The 23060-nt window shown below is 35.9% G+C and overlaps 1 protein-coding gene across 17 annotated transcripts in view; it reads right to left on the bottom strand.

Annotated features, from left to right (window-relative positions):
* The window catches only part of GPATCH2 (G-patch domain containing 2), a 195005-nt gene that overhangs the window by 159154 nt on the left and 12791 nt on the right, over window positions 1–23060 (bottom strand). For 16 of the 17 annotated variants that reach the window (XR_015143619.1, XR_015143616.1, XR_015143620.1 and 13 more), the window contains exons 2-5: window positions 22126–22845; window positions 16409–16470; window positions 13200–13382; window positions 12656–12735 (exon numbers count right to left, since the gene is read on the bottom strand). Coding sequence is in view for 6 of the 17 variants with exons in the window: in XM_086345287.1 (XP_086201413.1) it covers window positions 12656–12735; window positions 13200–13382; window positions 16409–16470; window positions 22126–22845 (1045 nt within the window). In the remaining 11 variants the exon portion in view is untranslated. Of the gene's footprint in view, window positions 1–10481; window positions 12529–12655; window positions 12736–13199; window positions 13383–16408; window positions 16471–22125; window positions 22846–23060 lie in introns of those variants that run through there. The other variant, XM_086345292.1, reaches the window with a different exon arrangement.

Raw genomic sequence — 23060 nt, 5'->3', positions numbered from 1 at the left:
GACTTTTTTTAAAGTTTAAAAATCACAGTGCAGATTAACTGATGCTGTATTTGTACAGATGGGTATGGGAAGAATTGGATATAGGGCACTTCTTGTGATATTTGTCTCTTAAAACCTGTGAATCTATTACTATTAAAAAAACAAAGTCAAAAGAAAATACTAGGTAGCATTTACCAATAAACATAACCCACCCACGAATCATACATTTCAGCTCCCTCTCAAAGCCCCACTAAAACGACAGTATGGAATAAAAAAGGTGTAACTTCACAAGGACAAAGGAGACAGGAAAGAAGATACCACCAGGCAATCTGTGTTCACAAAATCACAGAAGAAGAAAACAAAATGATCGCGCAGCTGACCACTCAACATTCTCCAGCAACGGGGTAGGGAGCGGGTGGCAAGAAAGTAAACGGACTGAAGCAACAGGTTCCAGAAAGTTTCAGAAATTGGAGGCTCCAGATATCTCTTAAATAGGGAATTGCTCAAAAACCTATTTTTTAAAGTTGATTCTTGGTCCCAATCCTTGGCCAATCAGTCACAGAACATTACCACCCCACCACCCCTTCCCTAGATCCCAACTGAAGCACAAAATGTATGGTAAGATGATGTGAAAGAAAGGGCCACTGACATATCTTTAATAGAATTAAGAGAATTCAGTGAAAGTCTGTAGACAAAGTGCCCAGGCTTCTGCTTTGTAATCAGAATGCTGGTGAGTGGAGTCAAACACGAGCCCACCCCACTCCCCAGCCCCCAACATCCTACCCTGCTTGAGACAGGAGATTACTTATTAGGAGATTATTGGGCTTCACAGGTGGTTCAGTGGTAAAGAATCTGCCTGCAGTGCAGGAGAGGCCAGAGACACGGGTTTGATCCCTGTGTCAGGAGGATTGCCTGGAGGAGGAAATGACAACCCACTCCAGTATTCTTGCTTGGAGAATTCCATGGACAGAGAAGCTTGGTAGGCTACAGTCCAGAGGGCTGCAAAGAGTCAGATATGGCTGAATGAATGAGCACAGCACATCCAAAGGAAATCACTATGGATAACACAATTTAAGGATCCCCTAACCAAAAGGTGAGCATCTGTACACGGGGCATCTAAGCAGCTTTTTAGTGCCCTGCAGATGGAATCTTACCTGCATCACATCATGAAGTGCATAAAAGGACAAATTAAAAACAATGAAGGAGTTCCCTGGAGGTCCAGTGGTGAGGGCAGGGTGCTTTCCCTGCCAAGGGCCTGAATTCAATCCCCAGCCTGGGAACTAAGATCTCAAAAGCTGTGCGGCATGGCCAATATTTTTTAAAAAATAAAAAAAAAACCGAAGAACTTAGATACTAACATTGGTAGGAAAAGATGTTACTTAAGGTTGTACTAGCAATTGGACAAAGGGTTGTAGTGGTGGAAAACTCCCTAAAAAGTATAAGGAAATACCCAGTAGACCCTATCAACATTTAAAATATTATTAAGCGCATGTTGTGGGCTAGGAGCTGGACTCCTGTCACTGGGGTGCTATGTGCTTGGGATACAATGCAAACATAAGATGAATTGTTTAGCTGCAAAATCGTGCCCGACTCTGCGACCTCACGAACTGTAGCCATGGAATTTTCCAGGCAAGAATACAATCTGTGTCTCCTGCATCTCCTACATTGGCAGGCAGATTCTTTACCAATGAGTCACCAGGGAAGCCCCATGAAGATGAGTAACAGTGTAAAATAGAAAGGTCACCAGTGAATGAATGAAAGAATGGTGTTTCTGAAGATGGAGTGATCATTGAAGTGTGATGAGCTGGAGAAGGTTTTGAAGAAAAGGTATCGAGCCTGAACTATTCCTTGCAGAACATGAATCTAACAGAAAGAAGACGGGTGCACTATTGTGAGCAAAAGTATAGAAAGAATGAACATGGCTCAGTAAGGGCAGGTTGAGGGAGAGGTAGGGATGCTATGACCTAGTACCATCTGGAAAAGAGTGAAGTGTTATCTATAGGTCATAGGTGAACAGGGAAAGTCAGAATTACAAACCTGACTTTGATGATAAAGGGGGTAAAAACTATTTTTTTGGCTAGGGTCTAGCCATGTTTTAAAATGTTTACATGGAGTCACATGTCATACGGATTAGAGGGAGGAAAACTGGAAGAAAGCCCAGGAAGGAGACTAAGGTACTGTCAAAATGTAAGCTTATGAGTAACTACGATAGGGCACTGATAGATGAAAACTGGAAAGAAAGGGCTAAAAATATAGACAAGGAAAGGAGTGAGATACAGACATGTCTAGATGTGGAAAGAGTGGAGGAAAACAAAGATAACACATAAAACTAAAATATTAGTTGAACAATGAAAAACAACTTAGGAGCAGTGCAATTGAAGAATGAAAAATAACAGGATCAGTGCATCCCGTAGCAAATAGGTCTCTCTTCTCTCTCTCTCTCTCCATGTCCCAATTAATTTTCACCAAACTGCAAGCTACTGGGGGACAAAGACATATCTTATTTCCCCACAGTGAAGACACCACATGCTTTCATTACATGTGCGTAGAACTGAACGAAGAAGTCTATGGCTGAAAACACAAGTAAGCAAGACATCAAGTTTCTGAGTCAGAGGTAACATACACTTACTTTTTCATCCAATAAATGATATATTATACTTCTTTAAAACATTCTTGTGGATCAAAAAATTAGAAGAATGTGTCAGATATATGTAAACTAAAAGGGATGACATAATATCTAAGTAATAATTTTATTTTCAGGATTATGTAGTTTTAAAAGAAACATTTCTAGTCTGCTGCTGTGTGCTGTGCTTAATCACTCTGTTGTGTCCGACCCTTTGCGACCCCATGGACTGCAACCTGCCAGGCACCTCTGTCCATGGGGATTCTCCAGGCAAGAATACTGGAGTGGGCTGCCATGCCCTCCTCCAGGGGATCTTCCCAACCCAGGGATCTATACACTTTAAAATCTATACTACATACTTCAAAATCTATACACATCTGAGAGACTTCAAAAAGGCCAAGAATATTACTATGACATGCCATTGAATATTACTATGATGGTGAACTGTTATAAACAAAGATCAGGTTTAAATATGAAGTTCTAAGAGGAAGATGCTATACTGTGAGGGGCATAAGTCATCACTTCTTGGTACACAAAGACATCATTAAACTTTTAGTTTATTCCTCTATTAAGGTGCTGGTAAATATTTTAGACACTTGTGATTTAACAGCAACAAACATTTTACAAGTTTTATTGGCTTAAAGTATATATACCTGTTGGCAATGCTCTCTTGTTTGTCAGAATCCAAACAGGACTGGATGACATGTAAAAAATATCTGGTTATCATTGGCTGACTATAGCATAGGGACCCCTTTTATTTCTAAGACTTCTGAGTGAATTCTCAGTTGTTCAAATTGACCTTCAGTTGGAGGATTTGCAGGTGACTTCAATATAGAAAGCACTTGTTAAATATTATTTGGAAGTGTTCTACCCATCATTGATTTTGAACTTTTCTGCTATTAGATACTTGACATATCTGAAGGCAAATTAGAAAGCTGAGTTTTATAGACCATCAAAATAATTCTATCAGCAACATAAAAGGCAGAAAACCAGAGTAGAAGCTTTGAAGAAAGTGAAGTGTTTGCAGCATTTCTGTTTCCCTGATTTTGATTCAAAAAAAAAAGGAAAGCAAGAAAAAAATTGGAAACTCTGACAATGTCACAATTTTAAAGAGCAACAAGGAATGGAATGTAAAAAATAATGTAAGTGAATCTCTATACAAAAACAGACACAGAAAACCAACTTATGGTTTACTAAAGGGAAAAAAGGGAGGTGGTGGAGATAAATTCAGAGTACAGAATTAACAGATACAAAATACCATACATAAAATAGATAAGAAACAAGGATTGACTGTATAGCAGAGGAAACTACATTAAGTATCTTGTAATTATCTATAATGGAAAATAACCTTTAAAAATGTACACATATAATTGAATTGCTTTGCTGTACACATGAAACTAATACTCGATTCAACTATTCGTCACTAAAAATATATATCTCACAAAAGGACAATCAATGTGATACAACTTACATAAAGAACTGAAACAGGAAAAGCTGACATATTGTTTAGGAATACATATGCATGTGGAAATCTTTAATATTAGAAGTTTGAGATACACAGAGGAATTAGAAAATCCTGTTTCTGAAGGCAGCTGTTGAGAATAAGGTTTGATTTTTGGTTATTCTGTAAACTATACATTTATATTACCTATGCACGTATCTTAGCGCAAGATTTTTCTCAATAAAAATCAGGCCATACATAAAAAAAAAAAAAAAGGAGCAACAAGGAAATGGGTCCTTAATCTTCATTTATGGAGTCCAATAGTTACCAATCAGCAGTTTTAATTTCTTAAAAGAGCACTTTACAACATATTGCAAAGCTTTTTAGGATACAATAGAAAAGAAAAAAATTTTTTAATGTTAAGCAACATCTTAAAAGAAGTATTTAAAAAAAATCTCAAGTGTTTTCAATCCAATACTTTTAAGAAGAATCATTAAAAAGTCCAAAATAATTTCCTTAAAAAAAAAAAATCAATCTTAAGCCATTTCTTTATTAATAAATGTGAATGATCTGAAACTGAATTTGTATGCAAGCACCAAAGTAAAGAAAATGAAAAAGAAGAAAGCATGGCATTTCATGATCTTTAGAAATATAATAAAAAGACTAGTTGCCCTGCACAATATTCAAGTAGCCATACAAGCAGAATGACTATATAATATTAAAATATTACATATCCAAACATTATGATTTAATCTAAACAGGAAGACCAGAATGCTATATAAATATTTGACACTTGCAAACTTTTTTAAGTAAAAATACAAAACAAATATTCAAAAGCATCAGAATTAATACTGTACTTTATAAATAAAAGTGTCCTTTTGCTACCTGCAGGCCCACCTTCAGTGACATTTAAAACCAGTGGTCAATCTGGACTGGAATCAGGAGAGATGTCCAGGACATAACCGAACTTCCTGAATGAACAAGTGTGAGAATCCCGTTTCTTTTTCCATATTGTTAATAAAAGCAATGAGAAGAAAGGCACTAATTGATCAAGGCTGTAGATTCACTCAATGGACATGAGTTTGAGCAAGCTCCGGGAGTTGGTGATGGACAGGGAAGCCTGGTATGCTGCAGTCCATGGGGTCGCAAAGAGTCAGACATGACTGAATGACTGAACTTAACTGAACATTTACTCCAGCCTGGGAATCATATTCTCTCTAATCACCTGCACATCCTGTGGTTCACTATTACACTGTTATTGTTTAATCACTAAGTCATGTCCAGCTCTTTGCAGCTCCATGGACTGTGGCCCACCAGGCTCCTCTGTCGCTAGGATTTCCCAGGCAAGAATACTGGAGTGGGTTGCCATTTGCTCCTCCAGGGGATCTTTTTCTTCACAGCCATTTTTACTTACTCATCCTCCTCCCCAATCAAGTTTATTTTTACTTACTAAAATATAAGCTTCAGGGAACCTTGTCTGCCTTGTTCACCAGTGTAAACCCAAGGCTTAGAAGAGTATCTTGCATATAGTAGAGGCTCCATAAATGTTTGTTGAATGAATGGATACTATCCAAAGGTCAATCAGAATATCAAGTCTGGTAAAATAAAGGGTTTAGCCTACTGTGTGTGGATCCCACCTACTGGGAAAGCAGGCAGACAGCTTTAGACTCCTAATACAGTCTTAACCTGTAATCAGACAATGTACACTCTATACCACTGCCCATGCAACAGGACAAAACTGCCTGCCTTAATTCCTCAGAGATTACATCAGTTCACATGCATTCCCATGGACCACAAAGTCTGAAATGATCTAACTCCTGTCTACCTTGCTAACCAAATCCTGTCTATGACATACTCAACACAAGTACTTGTACTTTAGCAACTCTGGATTCAATTTCCTGAATATTCCATGCTGTTTCAAACTTACACCTTGCCCATCCACACTTTTCTGTCTGCCAATTCCATCTCCAATAAGTTAGTGAGATCCAACTCATACTTGCAGATATTCCTCCTGTGTGAAGTCTACCCAGAACTTTGCCAAGCTCCATTAGAGGAAGGAAAGGAATAAGAGAAATAGAAAGGATATTATCACAGCTGAACTGAAGAAGAAATGTGAGAGCTACTAGGCACCCTGTTTATGGCTGGAGAGATACTGGAAGGCATGTAGGGAGAACCACCTGAAACAAAGAGCAAGGAAGTAGACCTGAAATGGATGATGCAAAAGATCAAGAAGAACGTATCATAAACTACCAGAGAAATAGTGAGAAGGATCAGAACAGAGGATGTGGGTCCAGTGATTCGTCTGCTGGAAGCAGTAAAACATCTCAATTATTACTTTTACTATGGCACACACCTTGATTGCACTCACTATTCAAGATAGCACAGAATACTGCAAAGATTTCAAACTAACTCACACTTTGAACAGGATTTTGTTAGAAAGGAAGATTTTTTTTTGTGAAGATAATCTATTTTTATTTATTAGTAACATGAAGAATAAACTTCCAGACTGCGTTAAATTTGGCTTACTAACGGAAAAGTTAAATGTGTAAATCGTAAACATTGACCTATTATAGGGATTTTCTTAGAATTAAATGAATTACAATAAATAAATAGAATGTGGGAAAATGTCTGGCATATAGTAAGCATCATCCTAAGTGCTTGCATTCACTGCTAACATTTGCTTTGCCGAGTTCCAGGCTTCTGAGGTATTACAAACCAAAACAACAATATACGAAGTCAAGGCAATTCTAGTAATAAGTTGTTGGAGAAGGAGGCATAAGTACTTTAAATATATGGGGGGAAAACGTGTAAGTAGCCACATTTGATAACAGTAAAATACCAAGACTGAACATATGCTTATGCAATTTTTTCTAAAGGAATTTTAAGATTAAATATGGAGAACAGAATAAGCATTCAAATATTTGTTGAATGAATGAATGCATTACTATATACCTGCATTATTTGAATTTATGTATATATATATACATATATATATATACCAGTAAAGTGTAATATAATAAAAGTAAATATTAATACTAATATGAATACTACTTTTCATGGAAGAGAATAAAAATTGTTAAATTCATATTTTCAAATACCAACCAAGGATATTAAATTTACATGACATGAAATATAAAGTTGTGAATAATCACACCAAAATAGAGAATTTTAATTCAAACAAGAGATACTGTTAAAAAGTCTTCTGTAAAAGAAATATTTGTTATACATCTATTAAGCAGTCACTTTTCTATGATACAAAACCTACTTTATCTCAAAAGAAATTCTAAGAAAAAAATATCAGTTTCTAGGGTGAAATATTCAAGATCAGATAAAAACTAAATTATTATCATACATAGTGATAGATTAGAATATACATGATGTAATTTATATTTAAAATATAAAAATTCTAAATATATATTCTTTTTATATTCTGTAAGGTATCCAAAAATTCTTTAAAGATACAAATGAGTATCAATTCATAGATTATAATTAAGCATTTAATTATCAAATTCCATTGAAAAAAATAGATAACTAACACATGGTCAAATTACAGTTGAGGACAAATGCTGGGAATGTTTTTAAAAATCATTTTAGGTCTGTTTCTATCATAAAATCTCAGACTAGGCTAAAAGAAAGTTTATGTAGTTCCCTTATTTAAACCAAGTCCATTTAAAATGGCCCTCCCGTTATAAAAGGCTATAAATCAGACTAAATATTCCTACTCTAGCATCCTAAGAAACAATAAAACAACAGTTGTGTAAGACATATAGAGTAAATCATTACAGTAACATTATCAATATGCCACTCATGAAATCCTGTCGTCTATGACTTCATAAATGAAGAAAAAACATAATATTCTTTTTCTCTTACAGAATGAATTGACTCAAGTGTCTGAAGAGATATAAGCTACTACATTGTTGATTATAAGCAGTATGCTTACTTGTATAGCATGACAATTTAGGTAAAGGACTGATGTTCACATTTTTTCAAATATTTAAACTTCATCAATGTATATTAAATAAAGTCAGTAAAATCAGATTCATTTGACAAAATAACCACCACCACCATCACACTTTCTCTTTACAGCCATACAAAAAAATGGACTGAAATAATTATAAAATCTTAAGATAGAACCCTTATGTACAATTCTTTATGTAATATTTATGTTGGATATTGGGTACTGTATTTTAAATGGAGCCATTTATTTTCTGATCTTTCAACAGACTACTCAATTTGAATGCTAATTTAGATAAATGTAACATTGTAGAAAGACCATCCCTTTTCAAAAAAAGAACATAAAGATCTTTCACCTGCATAATGCACTGATTAATTATGATGCTTAGGGATAGCACATGCTATCTAACTTAAATGCTATGCTTAACTCAAGTTAATCAGATTCACTTTGCAAATACAGTGGTATCCCAAAACTGATTCTGGGATAGATCATTATTCTCAAGATTATTATTCTGAATTATACTTGATGCACAAATTCTGAAAATACAAGAGACTCAAGCTAAATCTCTTGGATAACGGCCAAAGGGTATTCCTTGGAATTATTGTTTGCTTAATTCTCCTAAAAGAGGTGAATATAAGAGGCTGGTGAGCTAGGCTTCAATAAATTAGTGCCTTATTCGAACAGAAGACAGCAACAGTTAATTCCTCTCAGCATTAAATTCTCAGGACTTTGTCTGGATTCCCTTCATGCACATGGAGAAAATTACTTTTAAGAATCAGATAACTCTGGACCAAAATCTCCTGACCAGTACTGGTCTTTCTACAAATAAATATTAATAGCTTAATAATTGTGGTAGGAGGAAGGGGGGAATGGAGAAAAGAAGCTTAAAACAATCTTTTTAGTTTGCAGTTGAGTTTTAAGATTTAATGCAGTGTCTGTCAATCTAAAATTCATTCAAAATTATTCTGCACAGACCACATTAAAGACAAAGACTGGCTCAAATATGAATCAGGTATAAAAGAAACATAAAAAGGCTGTAATCTAAAGCATTTTAAATATTAAATATGAAGGGATATTATATCTAAAATATGAACAGGTAAGTTTTAAAGTCTAAAATCCTGTACTTGAACCTATGATACAAATGTTCTCTACATCATGAGCTTCTGTGTTTCATATATCTAATAAGTGTGATGATCATTTATTTCATAAATACTCTGTAACAGAGATGGTACTGGGCCCATTATGGGAACATAATCGCATTTAATCCTGATAACACTTCTGCAAAGTAATCATTGTCTCTCTTTAACAGAAAGAGGAAATAAGATTCAAATTGTAATTACAAGCAAAAAGAAGAACCCGGGTGGGGATTTACCAATATCTGACTTCAAAGTCTGTAAACTTTATATTAGGCAGTACCACTCTGCTCTTTTACAAAACCAGCTAGAGTCAATGCTCACTCCTATAGGTCCTACATAGGCAACTGTGCGTATTTACTAAAATTTATTTGTAACCCCTAAGTCAACGCTTACACAGTGCTTTCATGGTCATTCAGAGGCATGAGTAAAGCAGTGAAAAAAATGTGAATCATTTGAGGCACAAGTGCATTCCCCACTGAGGTCAAGTAAGGCAACAATCTGCTTTCTTGTTTCAGCTCTAACACTGTCAACAAGTGTCGTCTCTGTGGTTTACTTAGGGGCACATTTTCCACCTTTTTGTGCTTTTTTTGGTGATTCCCTATCTTAAGTGGTCTCCAGCCATACTGTGGCAGTGCTGTCTACTGTTCCTAAGCACAAGAAGGCGGGCATGTGCCTTATGGAGAAAATACACGTATTAGATAAGCTATGCTCAGGCGTGACTTATAAGGCTGTTGGTCATGAGTTCAATGTTAACAGATCAATAATATATATCAAGTAAGGTGTTTTAAAACCCAAACGTACACATAAGGTTATGTATCGATTGCATGATGTCATGACCTAAGTGCACAGGAACCTACCCTGCGGTTTACCTGAGGAGCAGTGCTTCAGCATTCACTAATTCAGTGAAGTGTACAGAACACTACTATGGTGAATAATAAAATCTGATTGGAAGTTTTTCTCCAAAAATGTTTACATTAATATTTCAGTAGAGATTCTCCTTCTGTCATTTCTCTCAGAGAACATTATATTTGTGTAGTCATCACCCATCTGTTTAAGAAACCCCTTGCTGCCATTCCATTTAATGGGTTTGCAGCTACATGTGTCTAGCTTTGCTCGGGAAACTCATTTCTCTGTAAGGCAATCTGGCTTTCCAAGTGACAGTCTAAGCAATCAAATTTCATTTCTTACTACTGGATGTTACAGCTACCGTTTAAAGATGACTGTTTTGTAAGGTTATGATTTTTAACACTAGATTGTTACACGTAATGTGGACAGTACAAGCAACAACAACGAAAGAAAACTTAGCACAGGAATTTAAAAATATCAGCACAAACTGGAACTCTTACCTTTCTTGCCCAAGTCAGATATTTTATTGAAAAAAAAAAAAAAAAAGATTACAGTACTTAAAAATCCAAACAAGGACAATTCAGAATTGAAAGAAAGAAAACTGGAAGGAGCTCATTGTCTTCAATAAAATTTTGAATACAAAAAACATGGACCAGAAAAACAGTTTATGGCCTAATGCACTAGTTTCATGATAAACACACATATATAGTATATCTCCATCAAGTGAAACTTAATCACCTTTTTACAATTGAGAGACGAAAGGCAGCTTTTACTATGGTTAAGCCATGTATCATCAATACCATGAAGCTAGCCTATCAGTTGTAATAGCTTCTATAAAATACCACAGTGAGATTGCAATAAGCCTAGAAAATGGGCTACAAATCCCAGCTATGCTCAAGCAAGCAGTGAACCAAATATAAAAATAGGTAAAACTGAACCAAGAACTAGAGAGCATTCATCTAGATTCATGATTGGTAAGGCAAAGTTCATAGGCCAAGGTTTTAAAGTGACTTATTCAGGTCTAAAAGACAGTCATTATACAAAATAAAATAAAAGCATTTGTGTAATTCAGGGAAAAAAAAAAAATCACGAAGTTTCACTCCAAAGGACATAGCACAAAAACGGTTACTTACAATGACCAAATACCACATTATTGTACCTTTAAAATATCGCTTTAAATATGCAAAGGTAAAGAGACTCAAAGTCGCACTTTATCACTTTTAATCTCTCCGGTTTAGACAAGTAATCTAAAAGATGTCACATATTCCTGCTTGATACATTTGCTGGAATCTTTCAGGCTATAACAACTTTAGGGAAAGAAAATGTCAACTTCAAGTTTCTTTTCCAATGATCATATTTAAATTAGCCATTAAATGCTGAATTAACAATGAATCTATACAATAATATAAAAATACATGTATTGAATCACAATTTTCATCAATTATTGGAAATTAATAAAAATAGTAATCATTTCAATAGAACCATTTTGAAGAACTCAAATGGTCTGAATGTAGTATAGTATCTATATCACCAATAGAAATGTTACATTTTCCCTTCTGCTTGGTAAAAATGAGCTCAAGCAAGTATCTTTGACACTCACAGTGACACACACATTTTCCATTCTAAGGATGTGTAAGCAGGTCTCACTTTTAAACATGACAATATGATTCAGTCATACAGTATTTGTTGCAATACCAGCTTTCACATGATTTCAATATGGTCTAAGCCAAAATGATCATTTTAACTGGTTTCAGGTATCAGACAGAGGAGATAGTTTAAAAGGTAAGAGTAAATGATTCCACTAGCACAGACTAGGTATCACCGTGACTAGTTTAAAACTAAAGATGACTTTTTCCAAGTACAATAAAAACTATTCTATAAAATACAATGAGTTTTCAATACAGAGCAGATTATCCAAGTAGAATGCAAACTTGAACAAAATACAAACTCTAGTAGATTATCAACCTTACCTATGACTCATCTTAGCCCTTATTAAAATACCCTGAGTAAAATTCAAATATTTTAAATAATGTTGGCTATGTACGATTTCTCTAAAAATGAACCATAAACGTCAATGCATCATGTTTTTAAATTACAACAGTCAGATATGTAAAAATGAGTTCTTATCCAGTCACAATATAAACATTAAGGAATACTGATGTGAAATCTGGAAGTTTTTAATTCTCTAGCTTTTGTGAGCAATTTGGCAAAGCAAGTGATACATATATGGTTTCAATGTAAAAAAAAATCATAAAAGAGAAAAATATATAAAATTTACAGTAGTTTCTACCCACCCTGGGCCAACCTAGATCCCTAAGAGCCTCGCCCATCAGGTTCACTTCTGACTAAAGCAAGAATACCAGTCCTCCAGCAAAACCAGCCCCATGCTTTCATCAAAGAGGCTCTCACTTCAGTGATACTCCTCCAGGGGAAGAGGACAGGAGCCAGGTTCCCTCGAAAGTCACTCCCCAGATGTTCAAAACGTAACTAATTTATTAGCATTAGAAGATTTGGTTTATAGGGGAATCTCACTGGTCCAGTTTGTAGCCTACAAAAAAATGGATTATTTTTAAGTATAACATTAGAATACGAATAAAGGATGAGGATGTGGCTTTTTATTCCACAGAAATGGATACATTTCCAAACATGACAAATAAACAAGAAAGCATGCCTACCATTGAAGGTGGGGTCCCTCCCGATTTTTTAATATTCTTGGAAGGCATTCCATGAAGGCGACTCAGTCTGGCTTGGAAACCTGGAAAATCAAAGTTCTCAGTTGAAGGAGAGTCTATGATCATTGGAGCAGAGAATAAGATCCTATCAATTCAGAAATCAGAGTCAGTTGGAGGAAGAAATATATTGAACAGTAGAGAGGAAAAGGTGAAATTCACACTTAAAAGATTCAAAGCAATGCTTAGTAGGGTTCTAAGGCAGCCGGCACATGACAATCAATTACTTAACTGTCAGAGTATTATCCAGGGCTTCTCTTTCCTCTCAATTTATCTATCATTTCAACATTTTTACCACGGGCCTAGCAAGAAAGCAAGTTAACCTTCTTAATAAAAGCAAAGAAGTATGGGAGCTGAATTACTGGTCACCATGTTTCTTCACAGCATCTTGTGTCTAGTCTTTCACTTCTGCTTAGCATCTCCTCTGTCATGACTATTCCTAACTGACTACAGATCCCCTCTTCTCCACCAGTCAGGCAGTGCTACTGACCTCTTCTTCCCGGATGTGACATAAGGGGGAAAGAACCCGTTAGGATACTTTCAAAGACGGGATCAGGTAAATTTTTGTCTAGGTCAGTAGGATCTTCCTTTTCCCACCATGGAATGACTCCAGTGATGCCACAAGCTCCCCCTGATTCCTTTTCGTAGAACCAGTCGCTCTGCTCATCATCACCTGTGCAAATACAAGAAATCCCCCAAGGATTCAGTTTTATCATCCCAAGAAACAGAGTTGTCAGATTTAGATTTAAAAAATAAAAGACAGTAACTAAACCAGAATTTCAGATAAATGACTCATTTTTACTATAAATATATAGTGGTTGCATAAATTTTTAATATATGTCCAAATATAAAATGTGCTCAGTCACTCAGTCGTGTCCGACTCTTTGTACCCCGTGGACTGTAGCCTGCCAAGCTCCTCTGTCCATAGGATTCTCCAGGCAAGAATACTGGAGTGGGTTACCTGGCCTTCTTCCAAGGGGATCTTACTGACCCAGGAATCAGACTCTTGTGTCTCGACTGGCAGGCAGATTGGCAGATTCTTTACCACTGAGCCACAGGAAAAAAGCCCAAATACAAAATGGGGCATATTTATACTGAAAAGTAATTACTCATCTAAAATTCAAATTTAACTGAGGATCCTGTATTTCATCTGGATATAATCTATAAAGAAGACTTTTTATTCTGTATGACAATTTCACTTAAACATTTCTTTAACATTATAAGAATTTCCATCAACAAGAACATAAAACGTTATGTTTCAGAACCAGTTTAAAAATGTGAAGACAATAATACACTGGTTAATTCTTTGGCAAAAACTGTAGGGAAATCCATTTAAGTTACTACTCTTTCCATATTAAGGAAAAACAAGCCTTAATCTCCTGCCAGGAATTAAAAAGTATAAAATTGTAGAACCTGTTCTTTGCAGCTGATAATGGTATATAATTAGCTTAATTTCATGATTTGTATGGAGTGCAAAAGGGGAAACAATCATGAACAGATGTGACTAAATGAAATTAATCTGATTAAGTTCATTAAGAAATAGTTGTGAAAAAGTTGATTTTAAATGAAAAGTGACAACACCACAGAGTTCACAGAGAAACTACACTGAACTACTACAAGCAAAGTACTTTTAAAACAGAACACTATTCATAGGAAGTCTGACTTTGGGGAACATCCTTGAGTGCAATCATGGAGTAATGATCAATTTAAAATTCAGCATGAAAAATATGCCCTCTGTGTCAATCGACAGTATTTTGTGATTTTTTTTTTAAGAAATAATAAAAAGATGTATAAACAGTCAAAAAAAGAAAAAAGAGAGAAAGCAGATGGTTTTAAAAATAAGAGACAAATAGCATTTTGAATAAGATCTGAGATTCATTAGTCTTCTTCATGATTCTTAGAAAAGCTACTAATTCTAGATCCTAAGAGGGTCATCATAACTGCTGTAAACTTTTTCCCTTTACAGAACATTTCTGATTTCCAAAATCTCTTACTACAAATGTTTTAAAACATAAAAATGCCCTTAAACTTTAATTGAAAGTGATTTTATGGGAAATGCTGTATTTCAAATTATGAAGGAATGAAAAATATAAAAAACTTGGGAAATCAAAGTCACCTGTTTATTTCAATTGAGGATTCCATAGAAAATATTTTTTAAAAAGTAAGCACAATCCAAAGCACATATACATTGGTACTTTCATTGAGAGTTATACTAAAAGTTCACAGATCAGGTAAAAACATAATAAATGAAGGGGAATCACTTAAAACCATCTACCCTAGATCTTAATTCCAATTAGACAACAGTATCATAGAAAAATGGGGTTATCTTAGTTTTGATGTGATGCACTTTATTCTTAATAAAGAAATCAAATAGCTAAAGATTAAGAACTTGGATTCTAAAGTCAGAGAGACCAGACAGAATTCCACAGTTTTGTGACAATGGGGAAATTACTTCAAATGTAGTAGGCTGAGTTTCATTGTCTAAAAGCAAAGAAATGGGGAGGGGACCTTGTAGGGTTGTTTTCAGAATAAAATAAGAACTTCAATGTAAAAACAAAACAAAACACTCTTAGTAATGTGAAACATAGGAGGCTCACAATAAATTCTAGCAGATTATTCGAAGCCATTCAATGCTTCTCAAAGACTGAGAGGCTTGTCAGAGTCCTTTTTTTAAAAGTTTTCCCATTTCATTTCATTACCAAAACCAGTGTTTATAATATAACTTCGAGTAGACATAGGTATTTTAACAAAAATTCATGTATATTAAGGTAGTGATGCTTACTCTCAGCCCTAAGGTTCTAACATGTTTCTGCGAAGTCTATGGTCTTGAAAACAGTTATGTATCTACTTACCGGGGACAAATGGCTTTTAAGTAAGCAGAAAGGAGTAATAATTTAATTTACTTAATCTGTATTGCCAAGAGGAGGAAAAGACTAAGAAAGAAAACTATGGGGCATCTATTATTTTATTCTTTGTTTCATAACATCATTAAACTATTTAGACTTAAAAAAAATAAATTTTGTGTTTTTCTTCCCCCCTTAGGTGTTACTGCTTTCCTCTAAAGATCTCCAGAAAGGAAGAAAACGCTTGTATTTGTATGTATCCTGTTCCCTTTTTAAGGATTTCGTAATTTCTAACCAAAGCAGGGAGTTTCAAAATAATGCCATGTTGAAGTATGAAAAGCTTCAGGAAATTTCAAAGATGGGAGAGATGTAAGTTGCAAGACTACTGTTTAACAGTGTACAATACTAAATTCATGAAAATGGTCTAATTACTTACAAACTGGATAGGATGAATGTCACAGCTGAATAAAAATGAAAAATGACTTGCAAATCCACTTTTATTAATGCTTAAACATAATCAAATACATATGGAATCAGGTGGAGAATGAGAACCAGGGTCTTGTGAACTTGCTAAGAGACAAAATTGAAAAGACTGAGGTATATAAAGCTTTCTCAAGGAAGATAATCCTTCCTTAACATTATTAGCTCCCCAGACTAGCTTTTGGAGATAATCAATTACTTTAGGTTATGAAGACATAGCATGGAAAGGAAGTAAATCCCAGTCCACTAAGTAGTGTGTGGATTGCACGAAGGTAAATAGATTGAAGTCATCAACTCACGAAATAATTAGTAATAAGCACAACTTTAAAATGAAGGCGTTTTTCCCAAAGCAAGAAAAAAAATAGTATCTCAGTACCTTGTCTTCCTTCATCATTGGTAAACAAACCAGCATCAGTGCTGCTGAGACTGCTGGAATCACTAAAATAAGGGAAAAGAAAAAAACAGATCAAAAGAACAATTGATCTCTCAGTCATCAAATTTTAAAGAGACATGGCAGCTCAGAGATGGAACTTAAGCTTGACAAAGATCTGCAAGAAAATAAGATGATTTTTTTTAATCAAACTGCAAACATCCCAGTTCCATTAACTACAGAGCATATTATTTTTGGCACATAAAACCACAGGAATCTAATGGGACTCTGACAGCAAGCCAGATGTGACTGCTACGAGGTGCTGACACAATTGATGCATTTTATTATCTGCTTTCATCAAATGCTTACTGCTCCTTTCTTATTCCACGCAATTCAGCTTTGAGCCCTGAACAACACTGCTCAATAAAATGGGGAAGTCTCAGTCAAAAGCAAGCTCAGCCTTTCTTCAGCACGTGAAATAAATACAAGGGCCTGGGATGGAATTATTTTTCATAACCACATTTGCAGATATTCCTGAAAGACATTACCTAGGAATTCCCAACAACTCTATTACTTGGCAAGGAGGAAAGAAGTTTACAATGGTAACAATCCATTAAATCAAAGCTAAGGTCTTTGTGAAGAGAAAATGAATACTGACAATTATTAAGGAGGAAGGATTAAAAAAATAACAGGTTCTCATTACTTCAACAGAGTTGGAGCGTATGATAGAGTCAAACTTAACATATAAATGAAAACAATAGGAAATATTCCACTGACATGAATTAAACAGTCACTGTTAGTTTTACTAGAAGCAATGCTTATATGAGAATCTGCTGCTGCTGCTGCTAAGTCACTTCAGTCGTGTCCAACTCTTCATGACCCCATGGACTGCAGCCCACTAGGCTCCTCCATCCATGGGATTTTCCAAGCAAGAGTACTGGGGTGGGTTGCCATTGCCTTCTCCAATATGAGAATCTAGTTAGTTTAAAAAAATCACAAGGACAAGGTCAGATGATAAGGGGTCTGGTCTTTAAAGAATATTGAGTGATGTTCTTAAAAAAATTCTCATATACTCTCTTTTTACTGTAATTCTTAATTCTAACTGATCAGGAATTCACCCCAAGTGCTTTTTAAATTATGTTTTTTCATCAACAGGAAGAACTCTGTAATCTTAGTTAAAAAAATCATATTAATCTGTTTTAAAATATTTCAATTGAGAGTTCAGGATTAAAATTACAAATGAAATTCTAAATTCTGAATATAAAATATTTCAGTTTTTGTTTAAAAAAAATGAACAAAAAGGTTAAGAATTTAGGTGGCATATTCTTCTAAGGACCTCTGATTTAGTACCTTTTTAACTTTCTTCAAATTAAGTGAATGTATGCAACTATATTGCACATGTGTTAATGAAGCAAATACTTTCTAAAAGCATCCCATCCATACTTATTTTCTTGTTTACAATCAGGTATGCTCTTCTATACATAGTGATATTAGAGTAATAAAAACACTTCAGAAACATTATCTTTCTGCTATTTAGTTGTTCAAGCTACTATAGATTTTTTTTTCCTCTGTGACTGAGTAGTGCTTTCTTGTCTTCCCCCATCAACACAAACACTTATAAAGGACCTTCTTGTACATGCTGCTGCTGCTGCTAAGTCACTTCAGTCGTGTCCGACTCTGTGTGACCCCAGAGACGGCAGCCCACCAGGCTCCCCTGTCCCTGGGATTCTCCAGGCAAGAACACTGGAGTGGGTTGCCATTGCCTTCTCCAATGCATGAAAGTGAAAAGTGAAAGTGAAGTCACTCAGTCGTGTCCGACTCCTAGCAACCCCATGGACTGCAGCCTACCAGGCTCCTCCGTCCATGGGATTTTCCAGGCAAGAGTACTGGAGTGGGGTGCCATTGCCTTCTCCTTATTGTACATACCTTGGGTTAAATTCTTTTTCTGAAACCCTTGAGGCAAAATTATTCAAAATTCATACTTTTTACACTTTTAGAAAGGTTCATTCTAAAATGCCTAACAGATCTGGGATAGCACTTTGTAATCAAATATACTAACATATTTTTCAATTAAATGAAGGAATATCCACATTAAATACAGGTCAGGTTAGGTCTGGCCACAAATTCATTAGTTTTTCACAGCTTTCAGAATTTAGATTTACAGATAAAGGAGTGTGTGAACCTATATGCCTTTCTTTTTGTACAATGGTTTTCCAATCTCTCTGAATTCAGATTTAGCCCCTCTAATCTATTCTACAGATAGCGAGACACATCTTTTCAAAACATAACTGGTTGACTAATATTATAATATCCTGGACAGGATCCCGGAGCAGAAAAAGGGCAGCAAATAAAAACCAAAGAAATTCTAATAAAGTACTGACTTTCGATAATGTGTCAACATTGGCTCATTAGTTCTGACAAATGCATTAATATCAAAGTAAATGGATGATACTAACAACAGGAGAAACTGGGCGTGGGATGTGAGGGAACAGGGTATACAGACTACACTTTCTGTACTATCTTTGCAACCTTTCCATAAATCCAGACCTAGTCTAAAGAAAGTTTATAAAACACACAGGTACATACATGTACGTGTATGTACATGTCTATGTAAAACACAATATTCTACTAAAATTCTTAAATTACAGCCTCACATTTACTGGATTAAATGTAGATTTCAAGGCTTTTCATGGATAGGCCCCCACCTAAATTCTTTCCATTCCATCTCTGATCCTTATGTTCTTTCTCCAAGCAGTATCCCTGTCTCTTTCTCCTCTGCCTGGAGCTCTTCTTAAACATATAAGAAAACCGGAATTCCCTAAGACCAGCAAATTAGTCCTTAACGATCCTTGTCCTGCTTTGAGATGTTTTTCCCCGTGTTCTCAACAACACGCTTTCTTATTTACATCTCATCTAACTGATATTTAGTAGTGCTCACATCATGTGGCTATTAGTGTGCTTAACAAATCAGAAAAAGAACCCGTGTAGAAGGCATTTTTCACTTTCAACAGCTGATAGTCATTATGGCTCATTTCCCAAAGCTACCTCTTCCCACTTTTTTTTAGTATGACTTTTATAGCACAGTATTTAGAGAACAGACTTATGAATGCTTATTGATTTAATACATGTACACCAACTCTAAAATCCTGTCCCAGTCTGCTCATTGCCTGTATTTTCTCTTCTTGATAACCTGGGCATCATCTGAGAGTTCTCTTTCTCATTTATCTTCCCCAAAGTACAGTCAGCCAACCTTCACTGATTCCAATTCTTAAAATTGCTCCCACGGTTTTATTCCTCTACTATCATCACCATGGTTTTCCCTGGTAGCTCAGATGGTAAAGAATCTGACCGCAATGTGGGAGACCTGGGTTCGATTCCTGGGTTGGGAAGGTCCCATGGAGAAGGGCATGGCAACCCACTCCAGTATTCTTGCCTGGAGAATCCCATGGACAGAGGAGCCTGGTGGGCTAATTCCATGGGTTCGCAGAGTCAGACACGACTGAGTGACTGAGCACATCACCATCAAGGATGGTCTGAAGGTCAGCCAAAACCAAACAAGACACTGTGGCCAAGATTAGGGATCCTGATCAAATGTAAATCTAATTATGCTAAAAATTCCTCACTGATTTTTCATTACTTATATAACGAAATTCACACTACCAGAGCTCACAGGCCTCCAAAGCACACTTATTGCTGTAGCCTCTGTTCCCACTTCAAATTGCAGTAATAAGGAACTACATATACTTGCTCACATACATTACACTTGCCTCACAGCCCACGCCTCTGGATGAGCTATTCTGTCTACCTGGGATGATCTGCCTTAAATCCTCCAATATCTGAACAAGGCTTCCAATCACCAGTACCTTCTGCTTAGCACGTTTCTTTATCACCATATGCTTGTGTGGCTATCCCAGATTATGAGGCTGGAGAGAATCAGGTTTGTCTTGGGATGAGTGAACATTACACAGTAGTTATTCAAATGTGTGTTAAGTCATTTGTGACCCCAAGGGCTGTAGCCTACCAGGTCCTCTGTTTATGAGATTTCCCAGGCAAGAATACTAGAGTAGGTTGCCCATTTCCTTCTCCAGGGGATCTTTCTGACCGATATCAAACCCAAGTTTCTGGCAGTGCAGGCAGATTCTTTACCATCTGAGCCACCAGGGAAGCCCTAAATCACACACAGAGAAAAGCTTTCCATTCTTATCTATAAATCTTCCCACAGAAGGAATATATACCTAATTCTTAAGTGACCATAAGAAATAGTTGTATGAGTAAGTCTAAAATACAAGGAAAAAAAAAAAAAATTTATTCAGGAGTGAAAACATCCTTTTTTGAAACTCGTAGAGTGATGACTGCTGGGTAGCCTGATTACAACCTAATACTCACTCTTTACAATGAAAATAAATAAAAGAGTTTCATCTCAGTTCTCGTCCAGGGCATACTGTCAATAAAAGGCACACATCGATAAAAGGAGGGGCTTCCACAATCAATCTAGAAAGCAGGTAACCTGGGAATAATCCAGAATTGAGGATTTACCTCAAATGCCACACATCCTCTTTCCCAGCAACTGAGCAAGATAATTACTTTCAAGTCAAGCTGGATGGTCCTCAGCCACAATGGTCCGATACTAGCATACAAATAATTCTCATTCCAGTAGAAAATGACAACTTTTTTGGAAGAAATGCAGGTAAGAAAAGTTTTCACAATCTTCCTAAAACATTTTAAGTAATTTTTAGTTTTTTAGAAAAATTACATAAATAGCAAACCACCTTTAATAAAAGGTACATGCTACAAACTTTTAGTAGGTCCTACTCGTATCTGTAACCACATTTACAAGAGAGAAAAAAATTACATATATATAGAGAGAGATCCATAGCTCACACTCCACATGATTAAAATGATGCCAATCTTACCAACTAAAAATCAAATATTCTTTCCAGACCATTTTTAAAGGATATTTTTTCTTGATCATAGTTTTGCATTTGATTTTAAGGATACACTTAAAAGGATGAACAGGGTCACTGTTTTCTCATTCCTATAGGTAACATTAGTTCTGTGTAAAAGAAAAGTGATCACTTACCTTTTGAAGGTGTCAGAACAGTCCTTAACAACTCTTCATTGTGATAGACCTGCTTTCTAGAGTGGACTGATTAGACTAATTGCCAGAAGATCGCTCCTTCTCCCATTTGTGTAAAAACAAGGTCAGGAGTTTCTGGACTATATATTGGGTTTTACAGTTCATAAGTGATCAGAATTCCTAGCAATCTACAGACTTCTTAAAATATCTAGTCACACACTGTGAAGTGGTATCAAGGCTTGGTTCTCAGAAATTAGAACACACCAATGGATCATGACACTGAAAAGCACTGACGGCTAAAGCTCTATAATTACACAAAAACATAATTATAAATGCAATGCTAAGAGTTATAAATGCGTTGTTATTCAAAAGCATTCTTTCCCATTGAAAATCCACTTCCTTGTCTCTTTGTAGCTGAAAATTAAGTCATTAGGACACAATCAAAAGACTCTGTATAAATCAAACAAGCAATTTTGCTTTGTGTGAAACATCATAAATTATAAGTAAACAACTGTGGTTAAACAGTAGTATCACTACTGTTATTATAACTTATAATCACTTTCAAATAGCATCAATTAAAATCTAAAACACAATCAACCACAAACACTGGAGACATATTTTTATATTTAGAGAATAGAAAAGTCACCTTTCACTCATGAGTTCATCTGAGACTTTTTGCTCTTCATATTCCATTTTGTCCTTATTGGTCTGGCTTATTTCCTCACTTTCTAAAACTACTCCTTCATCTTGGATTTTTGGTCCCTGTCTAACTATTTTCAATTTCCTTTTTTTGACTTTGTTCTTGGAAAACTCTTGATATTGGTAAGCTCTGTTGTCATTGTCCATGTCCTGATCTCTGCAGCCTTCCAGGGGCTGGGTCATCGTCCGCTTGTTGGGGTTCTCCGGCGGGAGGTCCACAGCCATGCGCTTGACCTTCCGCCTCCTGCGCAGAGTCCTGTTCCCAAGGCTGTCCATGGCAAAATCAGACTCATGCCAGAGGGGTCTTTTCCCTCGAACATTATTATTCAAGTTGGATGACGGCCTGCGCTTTGCCACTAACATTTGGTCGTCAGAGTCACTGTGATCCTTTTTATTATTATTGTGGTTCTCTCTATAATCCTTGCTTGGTTCTTCTAAACTAGAATCAGAGCCTTCACTTAAGCAGTGACCGGTCTCCCATGGGTGATGCACATTATACGACCTCCGTTTTCTCCCCCTCCGCTTCCTGGCCTGGCGTTTCAGAGGGCAAGAGATACTTCGAGAATGGTCTCCTGTTTCAGCAAATCCACCTCGAGCTTGCTCGGAGCTCTCCTCCAAGGCTGAGACAAGATCATGAACCAGTTCTTCCATGGTTCGACTGAAATGCCTGCGTTTTTTTTAAGGAGAGAAAAAAAAAATTAAGTAGTCAGAGTTAACCACAATTCACACTAAATCTGACTAGAATTAATAGTTAATACAAAGAAATATTTAAAAGCTACTTAGTTTTTCTATTCAAGAAAATACAGTTCCAAATATTCTGACTCATTTTTAAGCTTTTTCTTGTATAAGTTATTTTATTAAACGTAGGAATTACTTCAAGAT

Source organism: Bos grunniens, chromosome 16 (assembly GCF_055505025.1).
Source record: "Bos grunniens cultivar Pamir isolate PY7600 chromosome 16, Bosgru_T2T1.0, whole genome shotgun sequence".
In the NCBI taxonomy this organism is placed as follows: domain Eukaryota; kingdom Metazoa; phylum Chordata; class Mammalia; order Artiodactyla; family Bovidae; genus Bos; species Bos grunniens.
The sequence above is the reverse complement of the archived record's forward strand: the minus strand, read 5'-3'. Positions and strand labels throughout refer to the sequence as shown.